The 17,905-nt window shown below is 39.6% G+C and overlaps 1 protein-coding gene across 1 annotated transcript in view; it reads right to left on the reverse strand.

Moving 5' to 3' along the window:
* The window catches only part of CSMD1 (CUB and Sushi multiple domains 1), a 2,005,298-nt gene that overhangs the window by 531,080 nt on the left and 1,456,313 nt on the right, over positions 1 to 17,905 (reverse strand). Inside the window, exons 9-10 of the mRNA XM_043454305.1 lie at positions 13,711 to 13,835; positions 2,065 to 2,186 (exon numbers count right to left, since the gene is read on the reverse strand). Of these exons, the coding sequence (XP_043310240.1) occupies positions 2,065 to 2,186; positions 13,711 to 13,835 (247 nt within the window). The remainder of the gene's footprint in view (positions 1 to 2,064; positions 2,187 to 13,710; positions 13,836 to 17,905) is intronic.

Consider the following 17,905-nt stretch of genomic DNA (forward strand, 5'->3'; position numbering starts at 1 on the left):
GCACACGTTTCTATCCTGCAATAGGAGTGAACAGCTCTGAAATCTTACCTTCCTGGGTCTCAGCTTCCTTGCTGTCGAGTGAAGGGTTTAGACAACAGTAACTCTAAGCTGCTTTTGTCTGCACAGAGATTTCGGTCATTCTAGTATACAGAGTGTGGACTGAGAATGTCACCTGCCATGTCAGTAAATGAAGGACGTTGTGGTCATCAAGCCACCAGCCTCTGCCCCATGGGGGCACTCAGGGTGGAAGAAAGCAGGACACTGGCCCTGGAAGTTTAAGATGCACATCCAAGCAGGAATTCCATTGAGTCCAGGCTCTGCATCTTCCCAGGTATAGAAAAGAGCTAAAATTCACTAAATTCAAATGTCTGCTTTTCTTCTATTAACAGTACTCTTTTGATGTTTGACCACCTATTTTTCCCCAAAACTGCTATATGTCCTGACTCCTCCCTGACCTGCCCTGAACAGCTGCTTGCAGTCATCTGAGAGCCCGTCTCATGGGCCTACATCCTGCGTGCGTGCATGCGTGCTTAGTCACCCAGTCGTCTCCTCAGTCAGAGAAGCCTGACTCCCAGGCTGCTCTGTCCATGGGGTTCTCCAGGCAAGAATACTGGACTGGGCTGCCATTCCGTCCCCCAGGGGATCTTCCTGCCTCAGGGATCGAATCCACGTCTCCTGCATCTCTTGCATTGTAGGCGGTTCCCTTACCACTGAGCCTCCAGGGAAGCCCCTGCGTCCTCTGTATGCCCTCCAAACGATACTAATCCTCGGCTTTCAGGTTGTGCCTTTTTTCAGTTGACAACAGAAAAGAAATAGAGACACAGATATATAGGGGTATCTTTCATATAGAAAAATATTTATGATTATCCATATGTAATCTGGATGTAAATGAATTTTAAACTATTGGGAGGGAGTTAACTAAATTCCCTGAAGATTTCATCTGGAGCTGCTGCTTTCCTGCTGAAATGCCAGGGCATCATCCATACAAGAGTTTAGCATTTCAGAACTTGACGTGGATACTTCTGCTTGCAAGATCACCATCACTCATGTCAGTGGAGCCCAGTGTACCCTCCGACGGGCCTGAGGGAAACATGACTCCACCAGCGGGACTCGCTTCGGCTCTCTCTGGCCTCTCTGCACGATGTCACACCCATCCCAGGTTTCAGCAGCTAAGGACGCACCTGGGAATCCCGAGCTGACCTCTATGAGGGACATGCATTTGGAGATACAGCAAGCCCCTCACTCTCACTGCACCCAGAGTCAAACCCATTCTCTCTTCCCATAAAGGGCTGGTTTCTGAGGCCCTTTCCCTGTTTCCAGGTAGAGAGAGCTTAGAATCTAAGTGTTCCAACCTGGGATGATTAGGAGAATAAAGAAGAGTGTTATCATCAGTAGTTATAGGAGGACAGCGGATGTTCACTGGGACTCTCCCGGGAGGCTGGACCTTGTGCCCATTCTGGTCAGGGTTTCACCACCCACCCCAAAGCCATTCTGGATTCCTTCTCCTCTCCCCTTGCAGCACGTGCTGCAAGGGGAAGCCGTGTGTATAGAGTGTTAAGAGAATCAAAACCACCTGCCCACGGATCCTCCTCTTTCACTCCCTGCATTCCACCCAGAGGTCATCGACTGATTACTGACTGCTACTGCGATGAAAAGTTCTCATCACAAGAAAAAATATTTTAACTATACAAGATGATACATGTTAACTAAACACTGTGGTAACCAGTTTTCAATATAAATACATATCAAATCATTATGTTGCACACCTTACACTAAACAAGTTGTATGTCAATTGTTATATGACAATCGAACTGGAAATAAAACCATAACATAGATGTAACCTTAAAAAGCAGCAAGAGGTAAGCACACAGAATATTTCATAACTGAATCCTAGATAGGCTTTCCAATACAGGCGGATAGACAGACATACCATGCAGCAGCAGAGTTTCAATTCAAATAAGACGCGAGGGTGCATGCCACTCACCAGAGTGTTCACGGTGAACAGTTGCCCAGGTAGAGAGCTGAGTTCATCAGATGTTTACAGAGGAGAGCTGAGAGTCTTACCTTGTCAGGATCCGTCGTAGTGATGACCCACACACAGTGAGCATTGTCTTCGTACTGAACCGGGTAATTAGGAGAGGTGATGACGCCACTGGGCCCACGCAGATTCGATCCACATGTTCTTGCTAGAAATACACAGAGATGACGTTATTTTCTACAGGATTTCATCTGTATGGTAAAGACACAAAATGCACGTGGAACTTCAAGTTAGTTCTCGCACGACTGTGATAAAGAACTGTTTGTGAAATCAAATTGGCAAGTAGATTTTGCTCAGCCTTCAGAACCTTTGCTTCGTACTTGCAACACTTGCCTGGAACTCTTTATTATATTTCCCAAAGCATTACCCTTCACAGAATGAGCTGACAACAGCACCTTGAAGTGTAGTTGCTCAGTCATGTCCAACTCTGTGACCCCATGGACTGTAGCCCACCAGCCTCCTCTGTCCATGGGATTTTTCCAGACAAGAATACTGGAGTGGGTTGCTGTTTCCTTCTCCAGGGGATCTTCCCTACCCAGGGATCGAACTCAGGTCTCCTACATTGCAGGCAGACTCTTTACCATCTGAGCCACCAGGGAATCCTGACAACAGCACCTTGGACAATGTCAAATCAAATTAATGCATTTCAGGCCCCATTCTGACTCCTACAGAGAGGGTCTGGTAAGGCGTCTGGTTGCACACAGCGCAATAAGAATTCAGGAGACCAGAATTAACATCTCAACTATGCCCAACAGGATATGACCTTGAATAAGTAATCCAAGCCCCCACAACCTCAACCTTTCTATTGTTTAAATGTACTTGTTTATTTTTAGCTGCACTGGGTCTTTGTTGCTGTCAGTGGGCTCTCCCTAGTCTGGGCGAGTGGAAGCTACTCTCTGGCTGTGGTGTGTGGGCTTCTCATTGCCACGGCTTCCCTTGTCAGGGCTCCCGGCTCCAGAGCACCAGCTCAGGAGTGGTGGTGCTCAGGATTAGTTGCTCCAAGGCATGTGGAATCGTCCCAGACCAGGGATCAAACCCCTAGCCCCCTGCATTGGCAGGCAGAGTCTCAACCACTGGACCACCAGGGAAGCCCCTCATTCTTTCTATTTTAAATGAGAACGATGCAAGAGATGATATTTAAAGTTCCTCTCAAGTTTTAGATTTTATTCTATAACAAATTATATCACAATGCAAATTACAACTTAAAATACAGTTGAAAGTATGAAGAAGGAAAATAGAAATGATGACTCTAAAAGGAAAAAGAAAACACCTTAAAATTGAAAGAGCACATACATGGCATGACCCAATAAAAACGACTAAGTTTTGAATACAAAAATATTTCAATTGATCTTCTCTTTAAGAAAGGAGATTTTTTTTAAAATGAATACACAAGTTTTGGAAATCAAATGTCATCCTAAACTCCATTCTTAACATTAATAATTTGAACTGCATTTGAGAAAAGAGGGGAGGAAACTAACTTCATAAATAAGCACTGATGTAAGAGAAGCTCAGGGTCATTTCCCTAAGATGTCATATAACATAAACTGACTAAACTGCCATCCACTGAGGAGCAGAGCTTCGTCATCACCCGTCCTTCCCTCCCTCCTTCTTGCCAGCTGAGCATCGGTACAGGTCAGGTGCTGTTCTAGGAGACTAAGCTACAGGACCAAACAGAACTGGCTTCTGGCTCCCAAGGGCCATCTTGTAGAGGAGGAGGCTGAAGAAACCCTTTAATCAGGCAGTGCCTAACTATTCCCTTTTCTATTTATATTGATATAGCAATAATGTTGATTATGCCTATTTCTAAAAATACTCCTTTTTTGTCATTATTAACCTACAAATCCCTCATTCCTAAAAGACTGTCCACCCCTTGATCTTAGGAAAGCATCCTTCCTTCACTGTACATTTTCAGCACCATATCTAATGTCGATAGTTGTGGACATAAAAAAATGTGAGAAAATGACTTTAGACAACCTTTTTGTTACTTGATACTAGCTAAGAATTAACCTACTAGACACAGATTAACAAAAACATGAAAGCTATCTTTCAAAATATTGACACTTGCTTTCAAATGAACAACACCTTTTCATCAATACTGGAGAAGGAAATGGCAACCCACTCCTGGATAATCCCATGGATGGGGGAGCCTGGTGGGCTGCTGTCCATGGGGTCGCACAGAGTTGGACACGACTGAAGTGACTTAGCATGCATGCATGCAGTTCATCATTACGGATAGGAGGTGATTTGGTTTCCAAAGCCCAGTGGGTGTGTCCTGGATCCAAAGTCTTATCATAAAGCAGTGACCACAAGCACATACACTTGCACCGTTTCACTCTCCAAGGAGTCTACTTTCAGGTGTGTGTTCTTGAGAGGATCATGAACTTTGGATCCACAATTTTCTTAAAGTACTCTAATATTACCAGTTGGAGAAAGAAACGGCAACCCACTCCAGTGTTCTTGCCTGGGAAATCCCATGCTCAGAGGAGCCTGGTGGGCCACAGTCCATGATGGGGTAGAAAAGAGTTGGACACGACTAAGCGACTAAACAGCGACAACAATATTGCTGGTATTAATTAGCAAAACGTTAGAAAAATAGTTAACAAAATTTGACTCAACATACCTTTGTGTTACACATTCCTACTTTGTGAAATTTCATACTGAAGAGCTGACAAACACAATGTAGTGCAATGAAAGAAATATCTGTTGACTAATTTTGAACTAATATTATCTAAGTGCTATTCTAAGCATTTCAAACTTGAAGGCAAACAAACTCATCTGAAGAATGTGTACTGTGGGGAACTAATGTGCTACATTCCCGCTGACAATTTGTACTCCTCCAGTCATTAGCCCCAGATGCCACTCTGCTGGAAAGTTCACCAAATCTGACAGCCCGTCAATGGCCATGGGTCCCAGTTGTCTGCTTTGAAGCCTGACCTCTAACTTGACTTATGAAATTCATCTTCATGATATTCATCTTACCCACTGCTTGGGGAGATAGGATTATCAGTGATTATATTTTTAGAGAGATAACAATTAGTAAAATATTCATGGGAAACCAGCACATTTTCTATACTTTCCTGCATAGATGGTATTGTGTTTCTTACAGAGAGAGTTGTGAATCTAGTCCCTTCAGAAGTATTTCTCACCAAAAGTTGCCAAATTAATATGCATTTTTTTTTTGTTTTTCTTAGAACTGTCCGTATTTTTGCAGTACACTTTCCTAATAAATTAACTTTTGAATTTTTTTTCTATTCATTCTTTTAATCAAGCCATCAAAATAATCAGCTGAAATGAAATATGTGAGAATATTCATGGCAGGGATTTTGTTTTGTTTTGTTCCCCTCACTATGTGTAATCTCAACAATTAGAGCAATTCCTGATATTTAATAGTTACCCCCACAGATACTTGTTGCCTTAGTTTTGGAGTAGACTGATAGCCTAAGTATTTAGTTCTAGTCCTCTTTCTTGGGGAATTGCTGAAACTTTTAGCTAGTACCTCAGTCTTTGATTTTTTAAGTTGTCCACATTCTAATTATCTGCCTCTTCATCATGTGATGATCCTATCATCATCACACCAATTGCAATTCATTAGGTACTATTTTCTTGTATCAAGGCTTTGCTACTAGTCACAACCACCAGATTTGCTACTGATGACAACTCGAAGTTCAACTGCTCATGTGTAGAGTCTCTATCAGATAATAATAACGTGTCTTGAGTTACCATGATCTCTACGTGCCATTCTCCAAGTCTGCACGGAGGCTGAAGTGCAGACTGGACATTCCCTTCTACATCTCCTGCAGACACCCTGTCTGGGGTTTCTCTCTATCCTCTGGTTCTGGGGCAGAAAGACTCAGACTAAGCTGTGATCTCCCTGAGCTGCCGAGAGGGGGGAGGAGAGCGAACACCACTCCTGCCCTGTCACTCCCCTCTTCTTCCTCCTCCATCAGCGTCCAGCACCATAAGGCTAATTATCTTCCACTGCCTTCACTGTCTGTCATGTTTATCAAACAGCCAGTCTTTCAGAAGGGTAAGAAGAGCCAGAGAAGAACACAGATCAGTCAAGGAGATGAGAGATGAACCGGGACTAGAGCTGCATTCCAGCGTATCCATGAGTGAACATCAGCAGGGCAGAGTTTCAAGCAAATCTTAAAAGTGCTTAATAAATGTTCTTTGATAATAACCATGATCTAATCAATGTACAGTTAATGTTACTTATGTGACAGTGTTCTAAATTTGTAAGCTCTGGGAATGATTGTGGAGGGAGTTTCTGCCACCGGCCCGAGGGTCACAGTTAGGATGGTGAGGGCCTCCAGAGGGTCACTTTCAGTTAGGATGGTAAGGGCGTCCAGGCCCTGTGTAGTCCCTTCTGCAGAGGGCGGGCGGATGGGCTCAGTTTATCTACCAGCCACATCCATGCTGCTTCGCAAGCTGCAGTTTTCTGCTATAATGAGTACACACTGGACTGATGATCTGAAGGCTGTATGGTTTGACTCTGAAGCTCTCCCCCCTGCCTGTCTCTCCCCACTCCTGGCCTCTGCTGGCTCCTCGCTCCTCCCCAGAAGGGCTGTGCAGCTGCTCAGACACTAGAAGGCTTAGCGACCTGCTCTGACTGTGATGAGCGATCTCACCGTGTCCTTGGAGACCAGGACCTACTTCCCAAACAGTTGCTTCTGTGCTAAACACATATTCAATTAGTCAACAAAGTATTTAATTAAGCAAATAATTAGGTAATTACAATATGCTAGTGTCAAGCAAGTCTTTACAGCAAGGTATAAATACATTCCCATAATGAAAATGTATACACACATTTACACGTTTTAGAGTTGAGTACACACTCACCACTTTCTGCTCCTGCAAAGGCATTCCCCTGTGTCAGAATCTTTTTGGAAATACAACACCTAATGTAAAGTAATTTGCACAAAATCTTAAAAATGCTTAATAGATGTTCTTTGATAATAACCATGATCTAACTAATGTACAGTTAATATTACTTATGTGACAGGGTTCTAAATTTGTAAACTCAAATTTTACTTATATCTTCTGTGTTTTTAAAATTAAACTAGAATTTACAAAATGATCACTGGAAATATATAAAGAAGGAAAGTGGAAAGGGAAAAAATAAACTTGCCAATTTTGAATGCCAAATGTGCTATTTATCCATTAGTCACCGAGTATTTGTTAAGTGTAACATGCATTTGTTTCACATGATTTATCTTATGCAACTTTAAGTAGTAATTTATCTATTTATGTACAATCAGTTCCGGGAATCTTTGCCATTCTATAGTAACTACTTAATGAAATTAAATTGAAGAGAAGAATATTCTAACCGACTAAACTTAAATTAATAGGATATCTGGACTCGGAAGCTTTTTAAAAGCAAATTAAGAATTATATTGGATAGTGTGATTCTTGTAGGATTTAAAAGAAAACCACCAATTTTATGTCTATATCCGGACTCAGCCAAAATGGAGAAAGTATGTCAGAGGTTAAGAGCTTGCTTTTCTGAATCACTCCTGAGTTTCAGATCTGGTTTATGAAGCTATCAGATGTGTTATCTTAAATTATTTCATTTTAAGCCTCTCAGGTTATCCACTTATTATAATAATCATAACTTCATCCAGGATTTTTGTAAGGATTGAAGGAAAGAATGTAAGTAGAACACCATAGTACAGGTAATAAAACAAATACACAGTGAATGCTTCCTGAGATTTGGGTGCTGTTTCCATCATAGAAGACACAGCAAAGAAAGAACAAAATTAAGTTCTGTGCCTTCATCAGGGGATTAACCACACGAATGTCTAATGTCAGGAGGACACTTGACCTCTGCAGGAAAGCAGAGTCAGGGTTCACAGAGCATCCTGAAGAGGGTGGGCACAGAAGGGTTTGGATGAGATGACATCTGATGGTGAGTGCGAGATGGAAAGCCACCTGGAGGTCTGGGGGAGAAGCATTCCAGGCAGAAGGAAGACAACAATTGCAGGGGGGGCTGTCAGAAACACCCCAGGCATGTTCCAGGAGCATTAAAGAAAGTGAAAGTGAAGTCGCTCAGTCGTGTCCGACTCTTTGGGACCCCATGGACTCTAACCTGCCAGGCTCCTCCATTCATGGGATTTTCCAGGCAAGAGTACTGGAGTGGGTTGCCATTTCCTTCTCCAGGGGATCTTCCCGACCCAGGGATCAAAGCTGGGTCTCCCGCATTGCAGGCAGACGCTTTACCGTCTGAGCTACCAGGGCTTCCGAGGCATTTTACATCAGGTGAATTTGAGAGCAGTGGCATAAAAATATGTGACTCTGTTATTTTCAGTAACTTAATAAGAAATAAAGAAAAACATGTTTTTCTCCCAGGTGACATTCAAGTAAAGAGTACAAATCCTTAGAAGTCTAGAAGCAAAAACAGAAATTTATCCACATTCACTGGAATTAAAGTAAAAGTTAAAAGTGTGAGAAATCAAGAGGTACAAAATTCCAGTCATCAAATAAATGAGTCGTGGCTTAGGGAATATAGCCAATAATAATATAATATCTTTTTACGGTGATGTATGGTAACTAGACTTATTGTCATGATCATTTTGTACTGTATAGAAATATGGAATCACTATGTTGGGTAACAGGAATTAACATGTTGTTCTAGGCAATTACACTTCACAAACAAATTCATAAAAAAGTAGATGAGATTTGTGGTTACTAGGGGGTGGGGAACTGTGAAGGGGAGGATTGGAAGGTAGTCAGATGGTACAAAGCTTTAGTTATGAGACAAATCAGTACTAGGAATGTAATATAAAATGTGATAAATGTACTAAATACCAAAGTCTGTTATATATGAAAATTCTTAGAGTAAATCCTAAGAGCTCTCAATTAAGATCAATTCCTTCCTTAATTGACTGGTCTGAAATCTCATAATATGTGCAGTGCTCAGACCATAGGCATTTTATTGCATTTGATAGATGGTTGAATTTAGAACATGTGGCTGAGATAAGCAATATAAGGGCTGCTTTAAAAGTTCAGAGTGCACAGATTTTTTTATATCTATGACAAAGAAGGTGTTTTTTTTTTTTTCCCTTTAAAGTGTATGTTTCTTTAAATCTCTGGGTTCATAGCTACCTGACATAATAATCAGTATTAAAATACAGTCTTCAAATTGGCTCTGGACCCTTAGTCTGGTAGAATGAAGTCATCTTTCAGGTATAAATGGTCTTTTCACTACTATTTAAAAGGTCATTTCTGTATGGACAGAAAATATGAATAGGGAAGAATACACTGTAAAGTTCTCAGTAAATGACAAGTTAATAAGTTAAGGATACTGCCGGGCTAACCTGACTTGGAATCCTGAGATAATAGTAGCTTTATTCTGTGACCTTTGGTGACTCAAACTGGCTTCCATGTAACCACAATTACAATTGCAAAAACCACTTCACTTTTCTTATGTGCCTTGTCAGCTCAGAGGGCAACCAAAAATATTAATTCCACAGATCAACGTTCATTAGCATTAAAAGAAATTCTCCCTATATACCCCGCTTAAACACTGATGGAATAAATGCCAGCTGAAACATTTTACTTAAAAAATACAAGTACATCCTCTTCTTCTCTATTTTGTTTGCTTATTTAAAAAAAATTATTGCCAGTTAAAGATACTTATACAGTTTCAAACAGCTCATAGCATTTTACCCTGTGAAAAATCATAATGGTTGTTTTCATATCCCTAAATGCAGTAAGTATAATTTCAAACAAAATCACTTGCATAATTACTGAGCTATGGCAACCATTCATCTGTGTGCTAACAGGAAGAAAAGGTAACATCCCCCATCCTCAGGGCTAATTAGCTAATGTAAGCATTGGCTTAGGACCCAGTGTCCAGATGTGAAAGATCTCTCCTGACTCACTGCAATCTATCAAATGCTTCTATCTGATAATCCTCCCATGGAGAAGGCACGATAATTACTTAAGAGTTAGAGACCCTTCGTGAAGATCGGAACCTTGAGAATCAGCCCTTCCTTAATTGACTGATCTGAAATCTCATAATGTGTGCAGTGCTCAGACCAGGGGCATTTTATTGCATTTGATAGATGGTTGAATTTAGAACATGTGGCTGAGACGATCAATATGAGGGCTGCTTTAAAAGCTCAGAGTACATCGGGAATACCCAAACTGTACTGCTCACCTCTGACTTACAATGTATTATGGCAGCAGCACAGAGGGGAAGATGAACTTGAAAAATTGCCCTTGGTGTTTGGAACCTACGGATAGCTAAGTAAATACTCCTGTATTCTAGTAGCATGAGATAGCATTATGCTTCATGTTACCCATTTCCCCCTACATTTTAGACAGCTAAAGCCATCTTTGGAGAATAGTCATAAAATCGCCACTTCAAAAAAGGTTTCTCAGCTCTTCTTTAGTTGGGCAATCAGTCATTAAAAGCCAATAGAGACACTATTTAAAGGAGGGGATGATGACAGATACAGGGTTCCTAAACATTGCCAACCTGGAAAATGGATGGGTTTTCACAGAAGAAATGAGGGACACCAGGTAGGAAACTGCTTGTGACTCAGAGAGACCACTTCTGAGAAATAAGTGGAGAGCTGAGAAAATCTGACTGGGCTGAGCGCAAGAGGGAGCGTGGCGCTGTCCGTGGTAGCCACCAGCCCATCTGACGATTGAGAGCTTGAAATGATGCTGGTCTGAGCCGTGAGGGTAAAATGCACACTGGATTTCCAAGACAGAGTATGCATAAAAAAGGGGGGAAAAAGGTATCTCCTTAGAGTCTTTTCGACTATACATTAAAATACTTGAAATGTTTAGGGTTAAATAATATTCTTAAAATTAATGGCACCTGCTTCTTTTCCAATCTGGCTACTAGATACTTAAAAATACATATATATTTATTTTTAATTGGAGGATAATTGCTTTACAATATTGCATTGGTTTCTGTCATACATCAACAGGAATCAGCCATAGGTATATGTATTTTCTCTCCCTCTTGAACCTCCATCCCACCCCTCTAGGTTGTCACAGATCAACAGATTTGAGCTCCCTAAAATTAGATCAGTGGTTTGCATTTTATTTCTAGCTGACAGCCCTGCTCTAGAGGCTCCTTGAAGTGGTCCTCTATAGGGTCAGCCTAAGATGCACTGAAGCACTTGGCCATCCATCTGTATGTGCACCTGATTAGGTCATGGTACTCAGCAACTACTTGATAAATAGAAGACTGTCATCCAGACTAGAGGGAGGGATGTTCCTGCTGGCTTTGCAGAAGGAAGCTGACTTCTTGGGAGAAGGTTTTGTGGCCAGGAGGTGAGGACAGGGCAGAGAAAGGGAGCTGAGTGTGGAGGACAGGTTCCCTGCCTAACCACAAGACTCACAGATAAGCCCTTTCTAGTCCAGAAAGCAGGATATGCAGACACACACCTCTTCTCATTCGTATTGCTTACAAATATAATCCTACACTGGTACAAAAATGCCAAGGGACATGAGAGAGGGATGATTGATTCCTTAATTTACCTACACACTCCACTCATGAAAAGCTGCAGATGATACAGGGTAGAAAAAAACTTTCATATTTTGAGTGATTGACTCCATCTCTCCTTCTTATAGAAATACACCCTGATGGCAAAGATTCCCTTAATAGCTATGCTCCTTTTCTTTCATAGAAGTATAATTGTTTGCTATTATATATAACCACCCAGAATATATATATATATATATATATAATGTTTCTAAGTCTCACAAGATGGTGAGACTATCTGGCTGGATTTTGGCCAATTGGACTGAGAAGAAATGCGTGTGATAGTTTTTGCAGACTCCCTCCTAAACTCCTCCATCCTGTCGCCTGGAGTTTGGATGCCACCTTGGACCATGAGGATGGAGGTCCGACCATAGGGAGGACAGAGTGAGACTTGAGGACATTTCCATCTTTGAAACAGACCTGCCCATCCTTGTCCTATATCTTAATTCTATATGAAAGAAAAATTCACCTCCATTTGTTTTAAGTTTCTCTTGAAGTGTATTTTTCTTTTAAGTCACCTAATTGTTATCACCTTATCCTAAACAGTTTATGTTAAATTCTTCTATTTAGGAGATTTCAGGACTTTTGATTTAAGATTTATTTAATGTCTTACTACTCTAAGTGTTCTAAAATACAGATTTCTTTAGAACTGTGTCTTTAAAGATATTTTTATTGTTCCCCACACACAGTCTGCTCCAGTATATAGATTTAAAATACATGTCCTATAAGAAAACACCTTCTTAAGAATTATTTCCAGCTATAGCTCATTATTGCAGAGAGTTACAAGTAATAAGTGGAAATAAACTAAAAATTAGTCCATGACAAAGAAGGTACATCTAATTGAAGCAAAACAGCTGAGTCGTCAACTGGGAGTCGGGGGTGGAGGGGAAGAGATGGATAAATCTGAGTGTGAAGGGGAGAAGTGGGTGCTGGAGAGAGGGGAGAAGCTGTCCACGGGAAACCAGACCAGGAATCACACAACCGACAAACGCCCCGTGGAAGAACATCTCTTCTCAAATATGATAAAGTAGACTGTGAGAGTCTGTGGGGGTGGAGGAACTGCCCTGCCCTTAGCCTGGTTGGAGCAGCTGTCGGCTGAGACAAGCGCCTCTGAGTGTTTGGTACCAGGTCGGGACAGCTAGGGGCCAGCATGCTGAGAAAGTGTTTGGAGTCTAGATGAGATTTGGCCCAAAGGGGGTACAAGGAAAACTTCTGAATTAATAAATAAGGTAAGAATCAAATAATATCCCACTCGATAGTCCCTTTATGTTACTTATAATATCAATTTGAAACAGATGCACATTTACTAGTTTTGTCTAGCATGGGCTTTTAAAATAATGCCATATGTTCCTGACGTAGAAAAGCAAGAAAAAGAAAAAATGAAAGCTCATTTTTCCCCCTCAGGGGGAAGGCTAATACCTGAGGCTTGGTCCTCATTTGTCACTGGGAGAATGGATTTATAAATTTTTATTTAAAATGTTTTGGTTCCTTTGGAAGCCTAATGATGTTGCAAACAAAACAAAACAGCTAGCTTTTCTTTTAATTTTATTAATTTTTCCTTAGGAAAATATCCAAAACAGTTTTCTGCTGGTTTCACTGTGGCTTCTATAATTCTGGTAGGATTTTTCACATATTTCATAGATGCAACAAATATTTGACCTCATTGAAGAAGATGATGATAATGCAACATTTTGTTCTATGTCCAAGATTAGTTTAATAATAAAATGATGGCTTCAGATCATGCTAACAAACTCCCTTTATCACTGATACTATCAAAATTCAAAATATTAACTTCACTGCTACTGCAAAGTGAGCATTTTTAGATTTAGAGCAACTTGCATTCTGTTTTCCAAAGCATCTAGTTATATAACATATTTTCGTACATATGCAATCTGTGTGTATAGATAGATGGATATCAAGTTATATAGAATGTACTGGAATGATTAGGTTTGCTCATGTATTTCCTGAAATTTAAAAAACACAAATATCCTTGGAAATGTTTGTCTCTTAAAAAATTTCAAAAAAAAAAAAATTTCTTGTTAACCAACATCACCATGAAAGCATAAATCATCACAAGTTTTGCTGTCTATACACTGGGCTTTGCATTTGGATCTCCTTGTGTATTCAGCTGTAAGGAAAGAGAATCTGGGCAGACGTGATCATCCCGACTCACCTCTGCAGATTGGCCGGTGGTCGCTCCATGCAGCCAGGGTCTCGGTGACTCTCTGACACGTTATGCTCTTGGATCCCTGGAGCACGTAATTGTCCTCACAGGAGAACTGTACATTTGCACCAACCCTGAGCAATTACAAAACCAAAAACAACCCGGATTACTCATGGAAGATGTCTTTAAAAAACCATCATAGTGCTGCCACCATGTAATGCCATCAAAACAATATAACAACATTAAGTGACCCATTAGCAATTATTCACAGATAAACCCTTTAATGCAGCACAAGACTTGGGTTCAAATTCCCATTTTGCCAACTTCTCTTAAATAAATACATGATCCTTAAGGTATCGTCTCTAAAATTAACAATAACAGACATGGCAGGACCAGGTGTTGCAGCTAAGTAAGAAATGCATCTGAAAGAAGGAAACCCTGGAATCAAAACAAAGCTGAATGTCCTTCAACGTGGATAAACATCCTACCAAAAAAAAAAAAAAAAAAAGACTGAAAAAGCCCAGGTTAAGAAATGGCTCAGTATACAAAAAGATAAGGACTCTAGCATTCCATTTATATGAGGTGTCAAATATAGTCAAATTTATAAAATAAAAAACTGGAAGGGTGGTGACCAGAGGCTAGCGGGGTTGAGGGAAAGTGGGAAGTTATTAATTCAAAGGCATAAAGCTTAAAGTTAAGTAAGATAAATAATTTCTAGAGATCTGCTATTCATCATTGTAGCTTAGTCAACAGTAATGTATGCTTAAATTTTTTTTAAAGATACTTTTCAAGTTAAGTATTCTTATCATCCTCATAGAACTTGCTTCCAATGAAAGACAAGGGAAAAAAAATGTCTCAGTAAAGAATTAGTTGGGGCTTCCCTAGGGGCTCAGCAGTAAAGAATCTGCCTGAAACAAGGAGCCTCAGGAGATGCAGGTTCAATCTCTGGGTTGGGAAAATCCCCTGGAGGAAGGCATGACAACCCACTCCAGCATTCTTGCCTGGAGAATTCCAAGGACAGAGTCATCTGGTGGGCTACAGTCCATGGGGTCGCACAGAAATGGACACAACTGAAGCGAATGAGCACACATGCATGAAAAGAATTTGTTACCACTGTAATATATTAATTACATTCAGAAGGCTGGTGCTATTATATTTCAGAAATGCATCTTACAGGAAAAGATACTTTGCTTTAGCAAAAAGCGACCCATCCGGCCTAGAGTCAGATGAAAAACTGCTTTGGCTCCAGAGCTGCCGCAGGAAGCATGAAGCCTTAAGGCTGCGAGCAGTAACGGAATGTGACCTCAGCATCACAACTCAACAGGTGCATGAGGAAATGCGAGAGGCATGCCCCAGGTCTGAGCACACCCGGGCCCTTCTTCTAAGCCTGCTTCCTGGCACTGAACCGAGGGCAGTGTTGCTTTATAATCCTACAAGCCTGCTGTTACAAGAGGAAACTGCCTGTGTCCTCCATTTGACAAGCTCCAAGGTTGACGTTGACAAAATGGGAATGAAAGACGGTCTTTTAGAGAAAATGTGAATAGTTGCCCATGTAATATGTAAAGTTATTAATAGGTAAAAGATAATAAAAAAAATTAAACAAATGCTGTCTTTTCTTGCTTACGGAAAAATTTCCTGTCTGCAACATTATAGTGGACATTATTCTAGTAACATAAGAGCATCTCTCACACTTTAATGTAACATCCTGGGATCATCACAGATATCTATAAAAATCATCAAATCAGGGTCAAATCAACGTGAAAAGTTCTGGATTAAACACAATTCAGAATCTTTCTTGTCCAAAGAGGACTCTCAGCTTACTAAAATTTAATATGCAAATTGTGCTTTGCCTACTTTAAGAAAATTTAAAATATGTAGAATTTTCCAAATTTATCTGATTAGGAAGCCCTTTTGCACAAAGTATCCAGGGCAACTAGAATTCTATGGAGGTAATTTTGAGAAATGCTGCATAATAAGGACATAATATGTATTATCTTTTTAAAGTAAAAAGTGGAAAAACAAAATGTAGACATAATTCTAATTTTCAGTGTCTGGGTACAGCAGTTATTTAAAATAGCTATACTTTTTAGACACATCCCTTCATAATTTCATTGGCCTTTGGTCATTGTTTAGACTTCTGGAAACAGACTGAATAAAAGGAAAAAAAAATCTAAATATTTGGTTTGAAAACAACTGTTCTATCTCTCTGTTCTCTATGCCAGGTCCCAGTGTTCAGTTCTCCTTATTTACCTAAATTTCAGTCCTCATACTTTTCATCATTCTTTCAATACATTTTTATTGAATATCTATGTGCCATACTACTCCAGGTACCAAAGATACAGAAATTGTGACCGACAAAGTCTCATGGGGGTAGCAATCTAGTTAAAGGAGGACAAAAATAAATAAATGAAATAAGAAGAAAATGAAACTATCATAAGTACTGCGAGCAAAATAAACCAAGTGGTGTGGTTAATAATAGGTTAGGGAGCACTGGGATTTAAGGATGTGTCAATATTTTTTTGATCCTCTCAAACTGGGGTGCTAGTGTCTTACACGATATTTTGGGCATGATCAAACATAAAGGAAGGAAATAATATTATTGTTTCCCCCAGCATCCACTTACTTCCGTTCCAAAGCCTGTCATTCATAGTTCTAATGGGTGCACTCCACCCCAACAAAGTATCTATCTTTTTCATACATCTGATCAACTTCCTTTAGGTATTCTTAGTGAATCCTGTTAATGTTGACTGGTAGATCTCACTTCTGGCAATATAATACAGATATATTATCCAAAGTAGGAGAAAACATGGCCAGAGTTGCTTATTAGAAGTCATGATAGTGTCCATTAATAGAAATATGATTGACTATATTATTTCATATGTATTTTAAAGAATACAATGTTTCTACAAAATGAGCAAAATATGTAGCAATACAGAGAAGAAAAAGATTTTCTACAAAATCGTTACCCCAGGTAACTCTTAGCTTTAAGTATCTGAATCTGTGTATCAGGAAAAAATCAGTATAAAGCTATTTTTAGAGTGCTAATAGAATCACAAGTACACTTTTGTTTCTATATTACAATAATTGTACTACTTCTGATTTTATTACAAGTTAAATTTTAAAATGTTTTAAGATCCTACTATTAGATTGCCCCTTTGTTCTCACTGACTGAGACAGAACTCTCACACCTAACAGAGTTCATACCCTCCTCCGATTTTCGTCAGACAAAAATTAAAGAAGCTCTTCTATCCAAGGTAAGGATTCTTCCTAAAAATCACCATAGGGTACCACAGAAGATCTAGTCCAGAAATCTCTATCTGGGTTCTGGGGAAATCCGTTCAAAGTATGTACAGAATCCATTCCTTAATTTCTGGCCTGAAACCTTTTGACAAATGATTGAAAATAACAACTGATAAAATAGCGAGACTTCTTTACTTTCAAACAATAAAAATCACTAATAAGCAACCTCTGTTCTTGACTGTGCAATGAAAAACAGAGCCACTGATGGGTAAACTCTGCATTGTGATGAATAAGACTGAGCTTGAAACTGATGATGACCCAACTTCTAATTTATTATTTCAACCTCTTGCTTTGGTTTTATCTAGCACATAAATTAGTCTGATTTAAAATCCATGCACACTTTCCACTTCAAATACATAATAAATTAAGCTTTTATTTATGATTAGATTGTATGATTACTATGTTTGAAGGCATACATATAACATTAGGAAAACTAATTTGGTTTTCTGGAAAGTACTCAGAAGAAAATAACAGAAAAAATTATTAGTAACTTCCCACTGGCAAATGAATTCAGAACACCTTGGATTAAGTTTGTCAAACAATTTTGACAATTGTTAATAGTTAGAAATTGCCACAAATAATTTAGAAAACTGATTGTGTGTAATCTCAAGATAAACAGTGATTGATAATAAATATCCAAATGGCAACTCTTATTAAGTTAAATAGTTGAAGCAGAATGATTTTGTATTTTAAACAGAAGAGAAGAAGCGAGAAAATAACAATTTTTACCTGCACTGGTTCACAACTGGTTATGGTCTGGCTTTTGGCATGAGGCGCCCTGCTAGTCATAAGCATGCATTGCTGAGCTAATGGGGGCAAGGGATACTTCATCAAACAACTATTGGACAATGAGGTAAATAAATATAAATTATTATGGGGGAAAATGATTTTGCCTTTAGTGAAA

Source organism: Cervus canadensis, chromosome 31, assembly GCF_019320065.1.
Source record: "Cervus canadensis isolate Bull #8, Minnesota chromosome 31, ASM1932006v1, whole genome shotgun sequence".
In the NCBI taxonomy this organism is placed as follows: Eukaryota; Metazoa; Chordata; class Mammalia; order Artiodactyla; family Cervidae; genus Cervus; species Cervus canadensis.